Source organism: Postia placenta, assembly GCF_002117355.1.
Source record: "Postia placenta MAD-698-R-SB12 unplaced genomic scaffold POSPLAscaffold_1, whole genome shotgun sequence".
Classification (NCBI taxonomy): Eukaryota; Fungi; Basidiomycota; class Agaricomycetes; order Polyporales; family Adustoporiaceae; genus Rhodonia; species Rhodonia placenta.
Genome location: NW_020169832.1, coordinates 3,253,444 through 3,273,750, shown reverse-complemented (window position 1 = coordinate 3,273,750; position 20,307 = coordinate 3,253,444). Strand labels below are relative to the sequence as shown.

At 55.4% G+C, this 20,307-nt stretch overlaps 8 protein-coding genes across 8 annotated transcripts; 2 read left to right on the top strand and 6 right to left on the bottom strand.

Moving 5' to 3' along the window:
* Window positions 1-945: 945 nt before the first annotated feature.
* On the bottom strand, window positions 946-3,091 carry POSPLADRAFT_1043136 (hypothetical protein; the record flags this gene model as incomplete). The annotated part of the gene is made up of 9 exons (XM_024478229.1): window positions 946-1,180; window positions 1,234-1,356; window positions 1,407-1,742; window positions 1,806-1,952; window positions 2,004-2,030; window positions 2,088-2,257; window positions 2,315-2,333; window positions 2,399-2,499; window positions 2,912-3,091. 9 exons carry the CDS (start codon window positions 3,089-3,091, stop codon window positions 946-948), a joined length of 1,338 nt encoding a protein of 445 aa, XP_024344754.1.
* A 711-nt stretch (window positions 3,092-3,802) lies between these two features.
* On the bottom strand, window positions 3,803-7,065 carry POSPLADRAFT_1130179 (hypothetical protein; the record flags this gene model as incomplete). Its single annotated transcript, XM_024483928.1, has 6 exons — window positions 3,803-4,017; window positions 4,146-4,654; window positions 4,817-5,174; window positions 5,222-5,577; window positions 6,747-6,788; window positions 6,875-7,065. The coding sequence occupies 6 exons, from the start codon at window positions 7,063-7,065 to the stop codon at window positions 3,803-3,805; spliced, it is 1,671 nt and encodes a 556-aa protein (XP_024344753.1).
* A 1,805-nt stretch (window positions 7,066-8,870) lies between these two features.
* POSPLADRAFT_1165506 (hypothetical protein) lies at window positions 8,871-10,085 on the bottom strand. The gene is made up of 5 exons (XM_024487889.1): window positions 9,802-10,085; window positions 9,238-9,721; window positions 9,147-9,181; window positions 9,062-9,090; window positions 8,871-9,011 (listed from the first exon to the last, which is right to left on the bottom strand). Exons 1-5 carry the CDS (start codon window positions 10,034-10,036, stop codon window positions 8,949-8,951), a joined length of 846 nt encoding a protein of 281 aa, XP_024344752.1. The 5' UTR covers window positions 10,037-10,085; the 3' UTR covers window positions 8,871-8,948.
* A 239-nt stretch (window positions 10,086-10,324) lies between these two features.
* Window positions 10,325-11,984, bottom strand: POSPLADRAFT_1052063 (hypothetical protein; the record flags this gene model as incomplete). The annotated part of the gene is made up of 11 exons (XM_024480239.1): window positions 10,325-10,440; window positions 10,497-10,560; window positions 10,618-10,873; window positions 10,924-10,964; window positions 11,017-11,055; window positions 11,106-11,314; window positions 11,371-11,476; window positions 11,527-11,595; window positions 11,649-11,700; window positions 11,751-11,806; window positions 11,859-11,984. The coding sequence occupies 11 exons, from the start codon at window positions 11,982-11,984 to the stop codon at window positions 10,325-10,327; spliced, it is 1,134 nt and encodes a 377-aa protein (XP_024344751.1).
* Window positions 11,985-12,676: 692 nt separating this feature from the next.
* Window positions 12,677-13,227, bottom strand: POSPLADRAFT_1064370 (hypothetical protein; the record flags this gene model as incomplete). Its single annotated transcript, XM_024481794.1, has 4 exons — window positions 12,677-12,869; window positions 12,924-13,035; window positions 13,088-13,118; window positions 13,174-13,227. The coding sequence occupies 4 exons, from the start codon at window positions 13,225-13,227 to the stop codon at window positions 12,752-12,754; spliced, it is 315 nt and encodes a 104-aa protein (XP_024344750.1). The 3' UTR covers window positions 12,677-12,751.
* A 158-nt stretch (window positions 13,228-13,385) lies between these two features.
* POSPLADRAFT_1129960 (hypothetical protein) lies at window positions 13,386-13,913 on the bottom strand (the record flags this gene model as incomplete). Its single annotated transcript, XM_024483900.1, has 2 exons — window positions 13,386-13,675; window positions 13,730-13,913. 2 exons carry the CDS (start codon window positions 13,911-13,913, stop codon window positions 13,386-13,388), a joined length of 474 nt encoding a protein of 157 aa, XP_024344749.1.
* Window positions 13,914-14,750: 837 nt separating this feature from the next.
* On the top strand, window positions 14,751-17,178 carry POSPLADRAFT_1030822 (hypothetical protein; the record flags this gene model as incomplete). Its single annotated transcript, XM_024476749.1, has 7 exons — window positions 14,751-14,840; window positions 14,893-14,973; window positions 15,031-15,149; window positions 15,203-16,406; window positions 16,464-16,709; window positions 16,768-16,891; window positions 16,955-17,178. 7 exons carry the CDS (start codon window positions 14,751-14,753, stop codon window positions 17,176-17,178), a joined length of 2,088 nt encoding a protein of 695 aa, XP_024344748.1.
* A 749-nt stretch (window positions 17,179-17,927) lies between these two features.
* POSPLADRAFT_1129769 (hypothetical protein) lies at window positions 17,928-20,167 on the top strand (the record flags this gene model as incomplete). The annotated part of the gene is given in 8 exon segments (XM_024483877.1): window positions 17,928-18,088; window positions 18,226-18,265; window positions 18,349-18,603; window positions 18,742-18,825; window positions 19,107-19,165; window positions 19,226-19,424; window positions 19,443-19,662; window positions 19,926-20,167. 8 exon segments carry the CDS (start codon window positions 17,928-17,930, stop codon window positions 20,165-20,167), a joined length of 1,260 nt encoding a protein of 419 aa, XP_024344747.1.
* Window positions 20,168-20,307: the final 140 nt, after the last annotated feature.

Below are 20,307 nucleotides of genomic sequence, written 5' to 3'. Positions count from 1 at the left end.
CATATTTACTCACACATCGCCTCTGCTCATACTCATAGTCAGCTTTCAATCCACCACATGCGACCTGGTTCATGCCTGATACGCTCTAGCCTGATCTGCAATCCCGCTTATGTCGCCTAGGGGCCACCCTGACTCAGCGCCCCCTCCTCTTTGGGTAGGCCAACAGCGCTCTCTGGTCTTTCGAAGCACACCTTTGGCCAGAAAGCCTCATTCGATACCCTGCAATTCCGCGCTAGCCCATGCGTTCCACGTGGTACACAGAATCGTTTGATATAAGCACCGATCGTGCTTCCAGCGCGCATCAAACTGTTGTTGACACACTCATGCCGTTAGCCCGTCCCGCACACACACTCAGTACTCAAAGATGATGAACCCTGGAACAAGAGCAACGTGCGAACACAAATGACCGATAGCTACATGTATATTCGAACTACGTTCGTCCACATAACCCTATAAGCATTACGATTCGCTACAAGGTTAGCTTGTCAGATGGTCATTTCACAGGTTCAGGGCTTCACGTCATCGCGCAATGGTCAACGGCAACCACTTCCCACCGCTTTACCGAAGCCATCCCAGAAAGTGCACCTCAGGTTCTCTAACATCAACCTCATGCCCCCCAGCATGTTTCTAGCCTCAGCGAGAACTCGGCAGTTCGCATACACCATGATCATGTGGCATTATAGTACTGTCATACAGATACGCAAGATGTCGCTACGATATTCAGGCATAACAAGATCCAGCCGATCAGCCGATGAATTATATCAGCTGCACAGCGAAGAAGAAACAAGAAACTGAGCCGTGATGAGTAACGTGCAAAGAAGCAGAACAGGCAGTAAAGGAACGCAAAGCCAGATGTGACGCGGGACGAGCGAGCCCTCCCAACGCCCTGTGCAGCTGATGACGCAGACACACGCCAGCTCCGATAGTTTTTATAACAGCATTGCTTCACGGCCGCCTGTAGCTAGCACTAGGTTCGACGTCGCGAGAGCTGCGTGCCGGGTAGTCCCTGCCAGAGCCAGAACCCCTAGGAGGAGCTGCAGAGCTGCCATTGGTGTAGCCACCACCCGCGCCCGCGTAGCCGCCAGAAGAGTTGCCATTATAGGGAGCGCCGCCAGAACCCGAGTAGCCTGCTTCGTAAGCGCCAGTAGATGAGCGAGGGGGAGGACTTTGCGAGCGACGGCTGCGCGAAATGTGAGCGTACCGTTACATCGCACACGCAAGCACACGGCTCACCGGTATCGAGTAGGTGCCTCAGAGCTGCCCGCCCTGGCAGGGTACTCTGCATAACGCGAAGAGGTAGGAGGGGGAGGTGATGCCGGTCGGCCGCGCACATCTGCAGCGGGAGCAACGTAGTCGCTGTACAGGCTTGGTGAATAGACACTCAATAGGCTGAGCAAACAACATACCGAGGAGGCCGTTCGTAATCATCACGAGAACGAGCCGAAGGTCCACCAGGCGGAGTTCTAGGTCTCGCAGCAGGGGGCGGAGGATAAGAGGCATAGCGATCAGCAGGCGGAGCCGCACGCCGCTCGTAGCGGTCGTAGTAATCGCGCGGGGGCGGAGGAGGATAGCCACGGGGAGGATAGCCAGGCGGCGGAACGTCGGCATCAGGAGCGTAATAACCTGGACGAGATTCATAGCGAGCTGGTGGCGGCAAAGGAGGAGGCGGTGGGCCTCTCATTCTGTAATCATCATAGTCACGCGCAGACCTAGCAGGCGGCGGAGGATAGTCGCGATACTCTCTAGGAGGCGTAGGCGGCCGCCGGTAGTCACGTCCAGGAGGCGGGGGCGGAGGATAGTCGTACCCGTAGCGAGCATCTCTGGGAGGTGCAGGGGGATAGCGGTACTCATCACGGTAAGGAGGATAGTCTCTAGGAGGTGCCGGATAGTCACGGGGTGGCTGGATTCGGTCAATGAGAGGAGCATCACTAGGATGGTGACTAGAGCGGCGGCTGTATACGGAGATAAGCAGTGTGAGTTGATACATCTAAACTACCACGGACCTAGTCGACAGATGGTTCGGGCATTCTCTGCGGTCGGCACAAGTAAGTTATGTCATAGACGCGTCATGGAAGGTAGAAGTATACCTGGCCCAATGGCCCAGCTGGCCGCACTTGAAGCAAGCTCCCGGGTCGCCGCTGTACTTGGCCGTTCTACCACCACCATGAGAAAGTTCAACACGAATCTTGTTACCCATGAAATAGCCTTCGTGGTACTTCGCAACGCTCTCCTCCGCTGCCTCACGAGTCTCAAATTCCTGTCAAATAACAGGTCTTTGTGAGCACGAAATCAGGATACAGGCGCTGGAACACACCACAAAGCCATATCCGACTCTGAAAAAAAGTGATGTAATTGCTGGCATCAGCAGTGCCCATCTCGAGAAATAGATGCAACTCACTTCAATTCAATGTTCACGATGCTTCCAATTTTGCCGAAGCAGCTTTCAAGATCTTCTCTTCGAGTATGTTCAGGCAGGCCGCCAATGTAGACCTTGTTCGGCTGCACGGGTCGAGTGGGTGGTGGAGCAGTAGTAACAGGAGCCATGAGAGCAGAAGCCGTCAGTGAATGTGTCACAAAAGCAAGCCTCCGAGCGAGCAGCTAGGAAAGCACGATACAAGCAAGACGAGGAAAGGCACACAGCACGTATAGTACGCGTGGAAGCAGCCCGAAGAGACGGCGGGCATCTCGCTCGTTCGCCGCAGCTTATCAAGCAAAAACACGGTTTGATAGGTGGTCTCCAAGCTTACCGCCACGTGCGGGACACCTACGAGAGCCTAGCGAGCCGGCAGCCCGAGTACACACGCAGCGCAGAACAGCGGGTTCGTGGCGAACACAGACGGGCGAGAGCGCGTTCCGTTCCCGGCAGCAGAAAGGGGGATCACGATGCGAAAACAAGAGACCAGATAAGCACCTTGACTTGCTTTTCGCCGCGGTAGCCAACGTCGGATTTTGAGCTGAGCGCAGCGTCTGCCACGTCGCCCGCCGCAGACCCGCCACGCGCATAGTCCGCGTTGTCGGCGGCCTGCGATGCAGCGCGGTCCTTGCTGGGGTGGTGACCGCCGTTCGCGTCGGCATCGGCGGGAGCAGCCATGGCCACGTCGTGAGATTGCTCATCCATAGCGTTCCACTTTTCTTGTGGGTGTGCGTCACCGCTGTCTGCGAGAGGGGAGGCAGCCATAGCGACTGTTCGAGTGCGACTCGCTGAGCGCCCGTAGGCCTGCGAAATTTAACCAGTCAAACTCCGCCCGGCGGACGCCGAATCCAGCAAAGCAGACGCCCGGCGCACAGACCAAACAGGCGCTCATACCAAAGATCTACGTACATCCCAAACAAGCACTCGAGATGAGCTTACCTAGTATGCAACCATAGACATAGCACGAATTCGGATGACAATAGAATGGATTCACGATAGCTAGACCAAAGCGACGACGATATTTAACGGGATAAAGTACGCATACTATGCACCAGCGGGCCCCTTAATCAACGTGCATGGAGGTTTAGTGGCTGCGGATATGCATGTAGTGTAGGGGAACGATGAAGGACGACAGAGAGTACCTTCTAAGAGTCTAAGATCGTGAATCATCATTAGAAAAACATGATGCAGGAGTCAAGATGACGAGGATGGGGATGGGGTGGCCGGGGTGCGGGCTGGCATGTGACGAGAGGACAGGGAGAATTGCAGATGGAAACGCAGAAAAGATTACACGGCACAGGGCGCGACATACCGTACGCTGATTACCAAATGAAACAAATTATCGCTTGAGGAAAGAGCGCATTCAGCCTTCGAAACGCGGTGGCGGCATCACCACTTCCATAGCTCCTCACTGTCCATATCGACCGCGAGCCACGGGTGGTCCTTCATGTCCCGAGCATGCTTCCGCTTGCGGTGGTCGACGACAAGCATCGGCTCGAGGAACTCACACAGCGCGGCCGCGTCCTCCTCCGCCCACGCGTACTTCTCGACCATGACGCGCTTCAGCGGCCACGGCTTCAAGCTCCGGATGTACCGCAAGGCGCCTAGCAAGCGTGAAACACCCCGTTAGCACAACACTCCACACGCAGCGAGGTCAGGCTGCGGGCCGCACACACCAGCACCAGCGCCAGTGCCGCGGCGGCCCACCCGCCTCAAAAAGGACACCACTCACCCGAGCTATCGAAAATATCGCGGCTGAACCGCCCCCCAAACTTCACCTCCGCATCAAAGTCGCCCAGCAGCTCAATCACCTGCGCCATGTGGTCGTCGTCCTTCCCGAACACCCCGCCCTGGCTCTGCGGGTCGAACAGGTACTCCGCCGCCAGCAGCTCGAATATCACGCACGCCGCGCTCCACACGTCCGCCGTCGGGCCCCAGTCCGTCCGCCCCACGATCACCTCCGGCGACCGGTACTGCCGCGTCTGGATGTCCTCCGTATAATGCTTGTGCGTCGGCGTCGCGTTCCCCAGATCCGCGATCTTGATCGTCATTGGCGGCGCCACGGGCGACGGCGTGGGCGTGGGCGGGGGCGGCGACGGCGCGCGGTACGTCGACTGCGACGACGACTGCCGTGTGTGCGACGCCCGTGGCGAGCGCGACCCGGAACCATGTGGCGATGCGCTCCGGTGCGCAACGTTGTGCGGCGCCGTCTGCGTCAACAGCGACGGCCCTAACGGCGGCCTGTTCGGCGCCGCCGCCGTCTGCACCTCCTTCTCCGCGCCCGCCTCCTGGCACACGCACGTGCACAGGCAGTCCGCGCACGGCCGCGTCACGATCGACAGCTTGCTGACCTCGCTCGTCACGCTCCCCATCGACGTCGCCGCCGTCTCCTGGCTGTACGACGTGCCCGCGCTCGCGCTGGACCCGCTGTCCGACAGCTCCGACCTCGAGCCCGAGCCCTGCTTGCCCTTGCCCTTCTTGTCCAGCAGGCTATGGACGCTCTGCGCGCTCACCATCCGCGACATCTGCAGCCCGGGCCGCACCATCGGGCTCGACGCCGCGCTGCTCGCGGGCGACGGGCTCGCCAGCGGCTGCGAGTCGAAGATCTGCACGTGCCGATCCCGCCCCGTCGCCAGCCGCGGGATCGCCATCCCGGAGCGCGTCAGGTTCTTCGGCGGCACGCCGACCTTGCGCGACCGCGGCGACGGCGATATCGACAGTTCCGCCTGGATGTGCGCCTCGACGTCGGGAATGGAGATCACTGTGCGCGGTCAGTCCCGGTCTCGCTGCGTGTGGACAAGCACTCACTGATGTTCTCCGGCTTGATGTCGGTGTGCACGAGATCGCACTCGTCGTGCAGGTACTCGAGCCCGAGCAGGATCTGCCGTGCGATCAGCTTTACGAGCGCAGGCGGCACGCCCGCCTTCTTGTGCCGCTCGATGAGCGCGAGCAGGTTCTCGCCCAGCGGCTCGCAGACGATGCACACGTGCACGCCCTCTGGCCCGACGTGCTGGAATGAGTCGAGGAACGCCACGACGTGATCCCGCCCAGGATGGCCCGGGCTCTCGTCCCGCACCTGGCTCAGCAGCTTGATCTCGTCCCGCGCGGTCTCGGCATACCGCCCGGCTGATTTGACCACCTTGAGCGCGGAGTGGCGACTAGTGCTGCAAACGGCAGGTCAGCGGGGTCATGTGGGTGCCAGTACACAGAACCCAAGGCGGGATCAATTCCAATCGGTGCATCGGCAGCGTGGGCGGCGGCGTCTACGCCCGATCACGGCCCCGTCAACGTTCGTGTTTGTATGCCTTGTATGGTGCCATCGCACGAATGCCCACGGCGCGTGGTCACGATGTATTGCGAATAGATGACATGGTGTTCTGTAACTAGTGGCGACGTCTCCAGCTATATAGTCACCGCAGCACCGGCCACAGGCAGGCCACACTCCCCTCGATCGCGAATCGTTGCTAGTCCCGCGCACAGCATAGGACAATGGCACAAGAAGCCAGAGCCCGCTGCTGTGCACAGTGCTGTTGTCAAACCTGCGCCCAATCGCCGCGCCTGGCGCGGCGATTGGCGCAGCGATAGCGATTGGCGATTGCTGGTGCAACTCGGAAGGGTCAGGCATAGTCCCGACTCTGAGCAAAATATCTGAGGTAAAATCTCTCACGCAACCTGACATTTGTTGCCTCCCCCATGCCCAAGCCATCAACAAACTTGAGTACGCAGGTGAACATGACCTATATTCTCTGATCGACGAAAATTCAGGGCTATGACCTGAATTAACATAACAATGTTATACCCTCAGCGACACGGAGGATGCTGGGATACACAAAGACAAGGAGAAAACTCCGAGGTAGGGGGATCTGAAGCCACTGCTATCGTCCCTCGGTTCGTAGTTGCACTGTGGTACTTTCTCGCCTCCGAGCGTGAAGAAATACTATTCGCTAGTTGCGCCACCCTTGCCAGACCCGCGCCGGGCCGGCAATTGGCGAATGTCTGAGCGAGTTCTGCCCACGACACTAACCACCCCACGGCAATATTGCGGTGGCATCCACTTTCGCAGGCGTGAATTCCTGCGCTGCTACATTTTACAGTATAGTCGTCGCTCATATGGTATCCAGCGCCGCCTCACTGGCGGAAAAGAAATTGCGGCGAGACGCAGAATGCAACCACACGACCGTCATTGGTGGGAAAATGAGCGCGAAAAGGCGGCAGTGACCCAAATAGATGTCGCGTGATTGCGACGTTGAGCGCGGGATGTAGTAGGAAGGTGCGCACGTTGCCCGAAGCAGACGGGAGGAATGATGAAAAATGAAAGAAGAAGACGACGTACTGGGTGTCTTTCACAAGCCATACGGTGGAGAAGTGACCCCATCTGATCGCACGGTCGCGGTGTCAGCGTGACGCAAGACAGGACACGGCTGCGAGAGGCCGCGCAGACGAGTGGCGGAAGGGACGCACCCAAGCTTGCGGACGACGAGATATCGACCGTCCTTGAACGAGTGATGCAGGTTGATTTGTAGGTAGCCGCCGGCGTTGTAGTCTGCGGGAGACTCCTCGTCCTTGGGGGGTGCATCAGGGACTGGAAGGATCTTGGGACCGGCGGAGGTGAGGACGTATTGGTACTTTGCGCAAGGCTGGGTAGGTGCCATGTACAGAGAGATGATGAAGAGAGATGGAGGAGGGGGCCCTCGCCTCGCCGCCTGCCACCTTATCGCTCGCCCGGCTGCTCTGTCCACCCCCGTCACGCCTGCCTCCTCTGGTGCACCGTCACGCCTGTAACACTCACCGCGGCCCGCCTTCCTCGGTCCCCGGCTATCTCCCCGCGCGCCTCCCCGCGCTCCCCGTTCGCTCGCGATGACTCGATCCCGCCCGGAGCGCTCTCCGGCGTCGTCGACTTGCCTCGCATCGTCGGCTCCCCTGTGTTCCGATCCCATCGTGCGCCGCTGCTTGACAGGACGTCGCTCGCCGCACCTACGTTGTACCTGCGCCACACAACCACCAGCAGTGTAAGTCACCGCTCCAACGGCAGCCTAGATCGGGCCACGCGATTCCACAATGTTCATGACGTTTCCCAATACAAACGAACTTCGTATCCTGACTCTGGCTCGCCTTCGAAGTGTCTCCAGAAGTGACTGCCATGTCCTTGCATAGTCCTAGCGTGCCTTGATTGTGGCACACCTACTATCACAAGCCCGGCACTCAGCCAACGTTTCAGACGAGCCAGCTGCTGCGATGAGTAGCAGTACATCCATGGAGCTGTATTAATGACATTCACCTACCGCGAAATATCCGCGAGGGCGATCTTCCGGCGTCGATCGACTCAACCCATCGTGCTGTGGATGGTCGCGATTGTAGTCGAGTACTCAAACGGGACAAGAGTTTGTATAATATGCACCCGCTGCACGGGGAGTGGCTCACGAAGCATTCAATTCTCTGACCGAGGCTGCATAACCACAACCTCACTAGACTCCGAGTTTGTCCTGGTCAGAACCGAAGCACTTCGCTTCATTCGCAGTGCGTGATATATGTAACTTAATTTGTATGCCATAAAGGATACTGCTCAAGACAATTACTTGCTGCACGACTGCTATCCTCGCCACCAAGACAGTGCCACAGAACCATCGAAACTCACCGACATTGATACACAGAGACATAGAGGACGGAATTTGGATCCATTTGAGACTCAAATGATGAGAATTGGCGCACTGTTGAACAACTTACAGCCTACTTAATTAATGCTGCAAGTGCGAAAAATACTCGGGCGCTTGTAGTGAACTCTCTGGCTTTGTTTGTCCCCGGCGAAAGCAAGGGCTCACCCTCATGTCGATATGCTCGCTTCGCTCGCAATGATATAGAAACCCATAAAGACTAGCAATGGTATCCGCTATACCTACATTGCCTACCATAATTGGACCCGCCCAAGTCCTGTGTATAGCCCTTCACAGTTGAATCGCGGCGCGAGAGAAACAGGTCTTACACGTACACGAGACAAGGCAGGGTCATGTAAGAAGACCTCAGTAAATGCAATTACAAACGGCCTCTCCTGCAAGTGCGTTCGGGCGCACGCGTAGTAGCTTCTTCACCGCTTGCGTCCACGGCCTCCGCGTACATGGTACGAGCGAAGCTATCACCGAAGCAGGGAGATCCGAAGGGACGATACCACACACGGATCTCAATGCGACAAGTACCGTGGAGTGTTCGCGAGGATCGCAATCGCCGATCGACTCAATCTGGCAAACAGGTCAGCTGGGACCCGGGCCACGGCCAAGCTCGAGAATCAGGCTACCCCGGACCACCAGGGTGAGAACGAGTAGAGCTCGAAGGCCAGAAGCCAGCGAATGTGTGAATCACGGACCTTACGCATACATGATGTCATGCATACGGGTACTCGACTCACCGTCAAGACCCGACCGCTCGAGACACAGCCGGAGTTTGTGCGGCCATACATCGTGCATTGACGAGGATCATGTCCGCCGACGATAGCAATCCATTATATGCAGTGTACGCTGAGTTTCTATGGATGCAACATCTATCAACCAATGACCAGCAGCCCGTTCGCGTCGTCGAAATCGTGCTGAGGGACCTCAAGGTTTGTCTAGCAAGACCAGTCAGAAGCAAGCCCAGAAACAATGCATACGGACTCACAGGAGCGGGACCCTTGCGAACACGTCCGGCTGTTGAATACGCAGGTCAGCCCACTGAATGGAGAAAAACAAGAGGCAAACCGTACAGATATCGTAGTGGGAACCGTGGCACGGGCAGAACCTGCATAAGGGCGTCGTGAGCTGGCATATTCGCCCCAGAACGGACCGCAAACGCACCATCCACCATAGTCACCAGCCTCGCCGATCGGCACGCACCCCAAGTGAGTGCAGACACCCACCATGACGAGCCACTCGGGCTTCTTCGTCCGCGCCTCGTCCGACTGCGGGTCGCGCAGCGCCTTCCAGTTCGTGCTCCGCGCCTCCTGCACCTCGTCCTGCGTGCGGTGGCGGATGAACACGGGCTTGCCGCGCCACTTGATGATCACGTTCTTGCCCTCGGGGATCGTCCCGAGCTCGATCTCGACCTTCGCCATCGCGAGCACGTCCGCGGACGCCGCCATCGTCGTCAGGAACTCCGTCACCGTCGACTTGGCGACCGACGCGGAGAGCAGCCCCAGCGAGCCGATCATGAAGTACGACACGCCGCGGTTCGTCGCGTCCGACTTCGCCTCGTAGTGCGAGAAGTCCGGCACCTGCGGCTCGATCTGCGCGGGCAGGGTCGAGTGCAGGAGGCGCTTCTGGAAGACGCCGGTCGTGCGGGCTGCGTTTTTCGCGGGCGTGCTGTCAGTGGGGTGTCCCGCACACCTAGGGGCGGGTGCAGGGGTTGGGGAGGATGCTCACCATTTGCAAAGCTCTTGGAGACCAGGCCGCTAGTGGAGCTCGCCGTCACGCTGCTCACCCACTGAGGGGGGATATCTGAACGAGGGCCAACAGCACCGTGCCCGTGTGCGTGACCGTGCCCGACCAGCTCGCGGACGGACAAGTTAACAAGGGGTGCACTGGGCACACCGGACGCGAGGGTGCGAACGGTGGGAGGGAGGGAAACAGCTTTTTTGGCGAGCTGGATGGCAGCCATGGCGGGGAGAGGATGTGCTCAACGTTGGACGTGACGATGAGGAAACCAGTTGCGGAGTTTGAGGCAGGCGCCGGAGAGGTAATACCCGATCCTCCCCGACGAGGCGGCGCTTAGGAGCGGCTAGCGCCGCCGACCAATCGCCTTCGGGCCATTCTGTGAACAAGTTCGCGGACCAGTCTATTTGGTGTATAGCATGTCTAAAGAAGATTACAGGATTGTAGGCGCAGTCATACACATGACGCAGTGTTCGTCATGAAAACATTAAAGTACGTGTAATTAAGAGGTCGTTTAGAACCGCTGCCTCGCGAGATGCTCGTCAAGGCAAGCGAAAACTCGCTGCTTAGGGTATTTCGGCGCAACTGGAAGACCATGTTGTTTGGCAATGCGGCGCAGCACACTGGGATCTGTAGCAAGGCGTCGTGAGATCTCTAGGCACAGGTACAGTAAATGAAGAGCATACAATCGGTAATGATACCGTCCACCTGGTAGTCAAACATCTTCTCCGCTTCGTTAAGCCGATTCACCTAAACGTAATTCGCTCAATGCCGATAGCCCTTGCTGCACTTGAAACGAATGCTTACAGTCCACACCTTCACAGACATGTCCAGCCTGTGACCCTCGTCCACCATCTCCTTCGTGGTGAAGGCCACATAGCTTTCCATCAATGGGTCGGGGGCCGGTGTGAAGTAAGAACTAGCAGAAGAAGAAAGTATGTCTGCACCAATAGCGTGTGCTGCTTGCGCGACCTGATGCCCGAGCGTGGGTCCAGGAAAGGAGTCAAGTCGCAATCCGGCTAACCACGGCGTAGTAGTGTTATCTGGCATGAACCCCGTGTCGCTGATCATCATCAGTGGTGTACTATAATGGAGTAACAGATCGCGACCCACTCGTCAATAAGCGCCGAGATGGGCATAGATGGATCTAGGTCCTAATTACTCGATGTTGAGTGATGCGCCATTGCTCAATTATTTACTGCATACCTTCATGGCCACCAAGGTTCTCCAATCGAAACTTTGGTACTAGAGATAGAAATAAGACGGGCTGCAATTGTGTGCCGTTCTGGTCTTACCGTAATAGACGAGTAGTAGGGACTGGCTCGGAAAACTGCACTTTGCCTCCGAACAAAATCTTGCACTCCCCTAGTCCGCTCCGGGTACTGTGCATTGATCTTGGATTCGATGTTCCAGCGGATCTGGTGTCCAGGGTCCGCACACTCCACGAATTCAAAGACCTCTTGCATGGTTGATATCCGTGTTCCGGGGTACGTCAGCTGCATCGCTGTACAGCACGCTCGACTCTTCGTTCAACATGCAGACATAGGGCGTGAGCCTTACGATAGTCGGCTTGCCTCTTCGACCCGCAATCCAACGTCCGCAATTGCGCAAACGTGAGATTCGCGACGTACTTCCCGACGTATGGGAAGTCCGGATCGCCGGAGAACTTGAGCGCTCGTGAGTGCGAGGGACACGGGATGCCTGATGGAGACTCACAGCCGGTGAGGTATCAATACATTTCTCTGGGGCGATGCTATTGTCGTGCCAAACCACTACAACGCCATCCTAACCACGGTGTCAGCCCAGCTTGCCCTCAAACATGCACTCCGACGACTCACTTTGGTGATTCCGTTGTCGAGCTCTAGTGTCGTCGCCCCATCGATCAGGCCCCTTGATCAGATGTATGAGGCGCCATTTCTCGACGTCTTTGTGGAACATACCAGGCGAAGCTGGGGAGTGTGTTCTCTATAGTATTTCCTCTGCCGCCTCGATGAGCCTGCGATACGCGGCGTGAGTACGTAAAACAGTCTCGGCAATGGCACACTCACTTGTACGTCAAATAACTGTCGGGGTGGTGGTCGTGGTGATGGCTCGAGGGGTTTCTGCGCAGGCGAGGCGAGGATCACCAACACCTGGTTGGCGATGTGCGTCAACACCGAGAGAGGGGGGAACATGGGAGACAAGTGTTGAGTTACGAGGGGTGAGGTCCGCACCGCATACCCAGGAGCATCGGTAATAACATCGGAGGCATCGCCCACTGTCACATTTAGACGATGCACGTTGTATGCAGAGCATGTGAGATGGCGCCAAATGCGGCTCTGCAATGACGAACGTTCCTCCGCCGGAACCGGCGTAAAAAGGGGATCGGCCTGAAACGGCAGCAGACGTACCCAATGTGGAAGGTGATGCAGCCGCGGATAGCCGGAATAGACGGCTTCTTCCCATCGGAGGGAGGTGTGTCAATTGTCGCCGCGAACGTGCATCACACGCCATAGGCTGACCACAATAAGTACCGCGCAGTCTGAGATGCAAGCTGACATCATCGGCTTCTCTGAAGTAAGGATCGGCCACAGCTAAAGGAAGACAGAAGACATAAGATTAAGCTATAACATGGCGGGTGAAAGGGCGGAGACCTTTGGCGTTGCCATTATATTGGCATGTCCTCACTGGACAGAATCTAATCACGCCACACCTTGAATATCACGGGCGCCAACACGAACTCTAGTTAGTCTACTAGCACTAAGATAGAAAAAAGCCCACCATTTCCTGAAAGGCTATTTTCGCATACGAACGGACACACTGAGGAAACAGGAGGACGACGGGACGTACTGCACATTCCAACGTCGTATATGGGATCTCATGCCAGGACGAGCAGAGTAATACATTCTGCGGTCGACTGGACCGCAGAGCAGATAGTCAACGTACATGGAGCACAAGGGTACTAGCTCGATCTTGGCGAGGCTGTAGTCTGAGCAGTATCGTGAGGATCATCCTTTGCGCTAGACTTTTCGACTCCTGCAAGTCCAAGATTTCGCCATTGGTCACGCTCCATCAGACCCCTGAGTAGACCGTGTGAGCGTCATCTGTGCGCGAGAGCCGCGGCACACACACACCTGCTCATTCGGCATTCAAGATATTCGCGGTTGAGAAGACGACAAGGCGTCGAATTACTTGAGTTCTTGCGTAGACAGTCAAGATAGACTTTCATGTAGTCTTTGCACTCGCCTATGAGGTTATCTATGAAAAAGCCAGCAACTTCGTGAATGTCCCTGCATACCATAGTGGTCAAGTGGGAACGATCCCCTGTCCTGTGTGGAGGGTAATTTCGTAAACGAGTACAGCATAGAGCATGGTTGCACTAACAGGAGGATTCGGCGAAAAACCTGCAGATATTGAAGGTGGTCGTCCGAAAGACATGACGGCACGCAATGACTGACGACGACGTGATCGGGTCGCACGTCGGACGCGGCCTTCCATATATAGTAAATTCCGAATTCTGAGATTCATGTGGCCGGAGAACTGGGTATTCGGAATTCGTTAGATACAGGCGCTATATAAAAGCCGCAAGCTAGGCATCATGTCGATTGTTTCTCTTTGCCCTTGCCTTCCCCAGATCCTCCACCCGAGGGTGGACTTTGTTGACCGCTCTCCTCGTTCTGTAGAGTCGATCCACCGGATGTATCTCCAAGATCGGGCACAACGCCCTGCAGCCGTTTACTCTTCAGCATGACAATCTCCTTTAACCACCCATTCTCTCGCCTCAGCTCAGATGCCTCGCCCTCTAGCTCCTGCACACGACCGGAAAGGTCGGAAATTGTCCGCTCTAAGTTCAGCGTCCACTGTTTTTTCTTGATCCTGAATCGTGCTGCAGCCCTCGGGCATTCAGCATAATTCAAATGCAATAGGTGAGTGCTCTGACCTGATGCGGCCGTGTTTCGTCTCCTCTTATCCTCAACGATTGCAACCGTATCACCCTCTGAGGGTTCCTGTCCCGCCTCAGGTGACGGTGTGTTGTCTACGGGTGACTGCGGCTGTGGCGGAGGTGGCGGGGTCACTTGCTGCGCATGCGAATGTGACGCTTCAGGCTCGTGGTGCCCGAACATATGCATCTGGTTGCCGCTCGTACTGAACGGGAAGTTTGGTTGCGCGTGGGCTGGAGGCGGCATATACTGATATTGTTGCAGCTGTGGGGGGAGGTGGCCGTACTGACTTTGCATTTGCAGGTATTGCAGCCATGGAAGAGCCGCAAGTAGAGCCTGTGTAGGGTTCGGAATGTTCTGCGCCTGCATGTTAGGCGGCGGCGGCGGCGGCGGCATGGCCTGCTGCAAAGGAACGGTATTTGGAACGGGTGGCCCGCCTTGCAGAGCAAGTAGCGCCCTTGTGAACGCGGCTTCGTCGTAATTCAAAGGGTACGTCGGCGCGGTACTAGAACCCGCTGCGTACTGACTGAACTGATTAAAGTCGAATGTGTCTGAGCCCTGTCCAACCTATTATTCGCCCGTCGCAGTTGTGAGAAGTTCATCAAACATACCCGGTTGCTGGGCCCTGGAATTGGATGCGCTGGAACCGGCTGGCTCGCAGATCGCGCTCGACGGCTGCCTGTGGAGCTACCGCTGGTCGCGTCGCTCGGTGGAATGTTGTGTTGGTCCATGAAGCGGGCTGCGGCTAGGATGTCTTGAATGGCTGTGGACGTTCCCATGTTTTCGTGTAGAAGCATGGACTTGTGATAGCGACACACATCGCCATCCTGAAATGTTCTTCGAATTTGATAAATCTAATGCGCATGTCGACAGTTGACGCTGGCAGCAACTGCTTGCTCGAAGGCTCGCCATACGCGCCGGGGATTGCGCCAGACTGAGAGAGCGCTTCTTCCACGACGCGTCTCACATGATCCGCCTATCACGTCTCTGGATTACGTAACACATCTCCTGCACGTGAGGATGACGTCCGCGTGTACGCGTCTCAATGGAGAGAGGCCTGTGTTTCGCCTGCCACAATCTCTACCGCAACCACCACGTCCCGTAAATATGGTGAGCCACTCATTTTTATTTCGCCAGACAAACCCGCCTTACACCCTTTTAGTTGATTCGAATTAGATCAAAGGACGGGAATTCTCGATTCGAGTTCCCGCCGACAGCTGATATATCAGAGCTCGCGGCGAAGGTGTGTAGTCGGTCACCTGCTCTCATCTGAGCGTTTGCGAACCACTACAGGAACTAGATACTTGAGACGGCGACCAACGCCGATCCTGAGACGCTGACCATTTCCGATCGCCCACGCGGTAACGAGACACTTGTGTCGACCTTGCGGGGGAACAATCTCCAGACCCTTGGTCTCAGGTATTTATGTTTGAGCTCTGAATAGCCCTCGCTCAACTGACAGGCCCATACAGTCATGGCGCACTGTTATTTGTATCCTACAAGGAACGCGCAGAGGAACAACGTACAACTGCCGCGACAGCCGAGGCCACAGTACTTGCGCCAGCGTCTGGTAGTGCGGCTCATCGCCCTTGGGAGTCCGTGAAGGAGGATCCTGTGGACGCCTTCTGGCGCTCCAAAGACGGCAAAATCCCTCGCGGACGTGATGCTAAATTTTGCAAGCATGGTGCGAATGCCATGTGCGACTATTGCATGCCTCTTGAGCCATACGATGCTGCTTACCACACCGAGCACAACATCAAGCACTTGTCATATCATGCGTATCTTCAGAAAGTCACCCCCAAGGTGTCAGCCGCCACGTCGTCGACTGCGCTGCTTCCTCCACTATCCCAATTGTCCTACAAGGTCAAGACTCCGTGTCCCAGTGGGGGTCATCCGCCATGGCCCGCTGGTATCTGTACGGCTTGCCAACCTTCCGCTATAACCTTACAGAGTCAGCCCTTCCGTATGGTCGACCACCTTGAAATCGCTTCCGCGGACATCATTGACCGATTCCTGCAAGCATGGCGGATGACCGGGTCTCAACGGTTTGGATGGCTCATCGGCCGTTATGAGCCGTATGATAAAGTTCCCATGGGTGTCAAGGCGGTGGTAGAGGCCATCCATGAACCCTCACAAGAAGGCGAAACCGATGGCCTGACACTGGGCTTGCCATGGGAAGATGAGCCTCGTATCCGTGTCTTGGCGGCCGCTGCAAATCCACCACTGCAAATAGTGGGTTACATTTTTACAGATCTAGAGCCGTTACCAGAAGACAGGACCAAAAACAAGTACAAGCGCCATCCACAATCATTCTATCTGTCATCGCTCGAGGCTATCTTCACCGCTCATGTACAGAACACCAACCCAACTCCTTCAAAGTCCTCCACAACTGGTCTCTTTGCGTCCCGTATGGTGACGGCTATATTGACCGGCACGGAGGACGGTGGCGTAGATGTTTCTGCGTACCAAGTCTCAGAACAGGCTTGTGCTATGGTGGAGGCAGACATGATCGAGGCTAGTGTTGATCCTGGTATTGTCCGAATCAAGGAGGAGGATCGTAATCACGATACAGCACGATATGTGCCGGACGTATTCTTCCGGTATAAGAACGAGTACGGTTTGGACGTACAGAAAAGTGCAAAGCCTTCTTTCCCGGTGGAATATCTCATGGTCAATGTATGTGAAGCATTTTTTCTCGCTGGCCTCCCTGTCTGACTCAGTGATCTTTTGCAGGTGTCCCATGGCTTCCCCCAAAACCCATCACCGACATTCCACTCTACAGCATTCTCCATTGAGAATCGTCCTGGTGTGGAGAGTCAGAGTACCGACAGCGTGATTCGCGAACTTTCTCGTCTTCGAGCGCCGGACATACCTGAGAGCACTTTTGGTGGTGACCCGCACCTCCGTAGTGCCTTAGCCAAGTGGTTGAGCGACTGGCATCTTATATCATTTCTGGGAACAACACAGCTGCTATCACAGGTTTGTGTCGTTTGTTACTTCCAAGATCGCCCTCATCTGTATTCATAACCTCGTGCAGGATGATATGAAGGTTCTCTTGAACGTTGCTACATCATCCAATGTCGACGACCCGGGAGTTCTTGATCCTCTGATTCGGACGGAAGGGTGGCAAACATTGATGACCTTCACGCGTGAAATGGCTCGTGAGTACTCCTATGTCGTGTCCACCCTTGTCCGGCTCACTGATCGATTTTGTCGTCGCGCAGCCGCTCGTCCGGACACATCGGCACCCTCGGCGCCTTCGCACACGGCGATGAACGAAGACATCCCGCAGGAGATCTACGACCAGATAGCAAGAGAGGAAGCTGGCTATGGGAGCGGCGGCGGCGGCGGTTCTAGTGCCGCCGGCAACGTGCGTATCTGCCCTCACTGCACTTTTGAGAACACGCATGGTGGCAATGATTGCGAAATTTGCGGGCTGCCATTGTAACGCTTGCTTGTTGGACAATGATTGAGCAGCGGTACATCAAAGATTGTACAGTTTAGAACGACTAATCGATATCGATTACTCCGTCCAGATGACGGTCCTTGTGCAGAAGTCCTGTATCTGTTGTGAACTCGATCACGATCGCCACATTGTTGTTATTCGCTCTTTCTAACCGAGACGTCGGTGGGGTCGCTCGCCGTCGGCCCGTCACTATCCACAGCTGTATGCGCAAGCCGGCAATGTCATTTAGCATCAATTCCTCGCAATGATCCAACACACGGTTTCTCGGTGTGTAGTATTCGTGCAGATGTCAAAGACAGTACTAACGAGCACAACTGTTGCATGAAGATGGCAGACGATCCAACTACTTGTTCCTCTCGGTTAAGATGTCGGCGAGAGTTGAAGATGTAGGTGTAATCGGTCTTTGAAGCTCAGTAGTGTGAGGTCATGTGTCCTTATTGCCGAAGCAAGTGTGAGTGCAGAGATTTTGGACCTATACGCGATGTCCGCGCTACTTCACCGATCCGTGCAGCAATAGGCGGACGTTGGGGCGAATTGGTGGGAAATGCAGCGGTGACTGTACGATGCTCTCTACCAATAGCATTTTATGGTCTATAAGCGGGACCGGCAAATGTGATGCATTGGCCATCAATTACATATAGTCAAGCGAGGCACGAGAAGGCGACCTCCGGGCCTTGAGGCATTAGAGTTTAAATACGGAGGTCGCCGTTCTTCACTCCTGACCGTCGAGTATGTCAGCAGAGGTGCTTCGCTTGAAGGAGGAGGGCAATGCGCTGTTCTGCAAACACGAGTACGCAGCGGCCCACCAGAAGTATTCGGATGCTCTTGCACACGATGACAAGAACGCCGTACTGTATTCGAATCGTGCAGCTTGCTCATTAGGCTTATCAAGGTGAGTTTGGTTTAGCATCAGCCCTTTGTGAGCGTCATAGCACTGACTACGAGGAGATTCACGGATGCAGAGACTGATGCCCTGAAGGTGAGCCAAGCATATAAAACTATGTCTGCGCTTATGAACGATTGTTTCAGGCGACGCAGATCGATCCGAAATATGCCAAGGCATGGGCGCGTCTTGCTTCTGCACAACGCGTAAGCTCGCCTTCTAGCACAAACTGGAGTAGTCTGAAGTTTACTCACACTCGACATTTGTAGTCTCTTTGCGAGCATGAAAAAAGCCGAGAATCTTGGGCGAAAGCTCTTGGTGCCCTTCCGGCTGTGGGTCTCACAGCAGCAGAAGAGAGGCAGAAGAAGCAATACACAGACGAACTAAAGAATACCGTTGAGGCACTCAGCAACCGTCCAGGGCAGGTACCGTATGTCACTGTCAAAGCGGCGGACGCGCCATGGGTAAGAGCCGAGGCCATGAGTGCACGGCTACGAACCGATCCCACACTTATGCAAAGCAGTGTATGTTGCATAGCCAGAGCTGAGTCCAATGTGTCTTACAGAATATGCATATTTAGGCATGGGTGATTTTTGGTGCTTCTCAAGTATGCACTGATGTGTTTTCATCCTCGAGTACTCCAACTCAGGACACGCTCCCAGGATTGGAAGGAGGGTCTGAGGATGATGAAGCAGCTAAAGACGACCAAAATCAGAGGGACAATCGCGCTATCAGGATATACCGGAGTACGTCCTTTCCCAATGTTACTCGAGTTCACTACATTGAGGGAAATTAGGCTATTACTGAGATCTCCAATGCCATTATTCGCGATCCTAGAATCTTTCATTTCGCTGACAACAAGTGGCAGAAGATGTACAATGATCAAGGTGCGTAGATTGGTGGTAGACCCGAAGATGTTCACATACGAGCGCTGAATCCCTAACACGAACTTGCAGTCACGTTCGAAAGCCAAAAGACAGGGGCATGGACCTCGGGGAACGCTCAGTTCATTATAGAGGAGGTGCAGAAACGGCAGCGCATTGATGGGTGGGATGGTGTACGCCCAGCCTTGGCAGTCACACTTCGGTATGCCAATCTCAAGTACCCCGCTGTGAGGTTTCTCACATAGACTGTATCATCGGCCAGTGGGTGGTTGATGCGAGGCTTCGAGGCCTTGCAAATTTCAAACAAAGGCGACGTGGCGCTGGAATTCTACACGCGCGTTCTGGCTGTGCTGGACTGGGGACGGCACGCTTGGCGGAACGTCTCGATAAAAGACAAAGGTGCCATTTTCATGCCCACTATTGCTCGAGGCATAAAGTGCTTGCGTCTAGACGCTATGATGGTGGTATGGATAAACTAGGTGAACTTGGCTGCATTCTGGCTGACCAGTATTTTCGGTATATCAAAAGATATGTCGCACAGAGCAGGATCCTCAGCGCGCCTTGACGGATCTATACGAGGAGTCCAATCAATTACTGGCAGAGATGGAAACGGCCCCTGCCGTCTCCCCACCCGGTCCGATCGACCCTGGATTCTTTCTGTCGTTCTATCTCTATCCAAAGGGCGAGGCACATTCGTAAGTCAGCACCACTAATCGCATAAAAATGTTCGCAATACGGTTGACAGGATGATCGGCTTCTATCATAATCAAATGGCCAGCGCATGTGCGCGGCGTAATGAAGAACCTGAGACCGTGAAGGACCACTATCGCAAAGCGGCAGAGGCATATCTCAGAGCTGCCGATGTTTTCCCTCAGGATGACGAGAAACACGCCTGTACGCCACTGGTCCCTGCACTCTGTCACACTGCTCTCCCTGATGCCGTTCCGCGTATGTCATCATAGCATTTCTTCAGTGCGCCACGGATGCGCTGCTCGCATGCAGCACGATCAAGGAGCTACTTCCTGTGATGAAACGGTTACGGTTAGCTATCCCAGAAATGAAGAAGATCTGGGAGCATTCGTCAATGGCAAGGGAGAGAGACATGGCTCTGCAGCATACTCTGCGATGTGAGGAACAAATCTTGGAGGGTCTCAAGAAGGGAAACTTCAAGCTGGACGACCAAATCTCGCGTCAGCTGGGATAATTACTCGTCTCAGATATACGCTTTCCTTACTGAAAAGCCAAGCCGACTAATATTCTGTTACCTCGGACACCAGTCATGGGAGTCGGCAAAGAGCACGAGAAAGCACTCGTGAATTCTCCTCGACCTCGGCGGAATAGTAG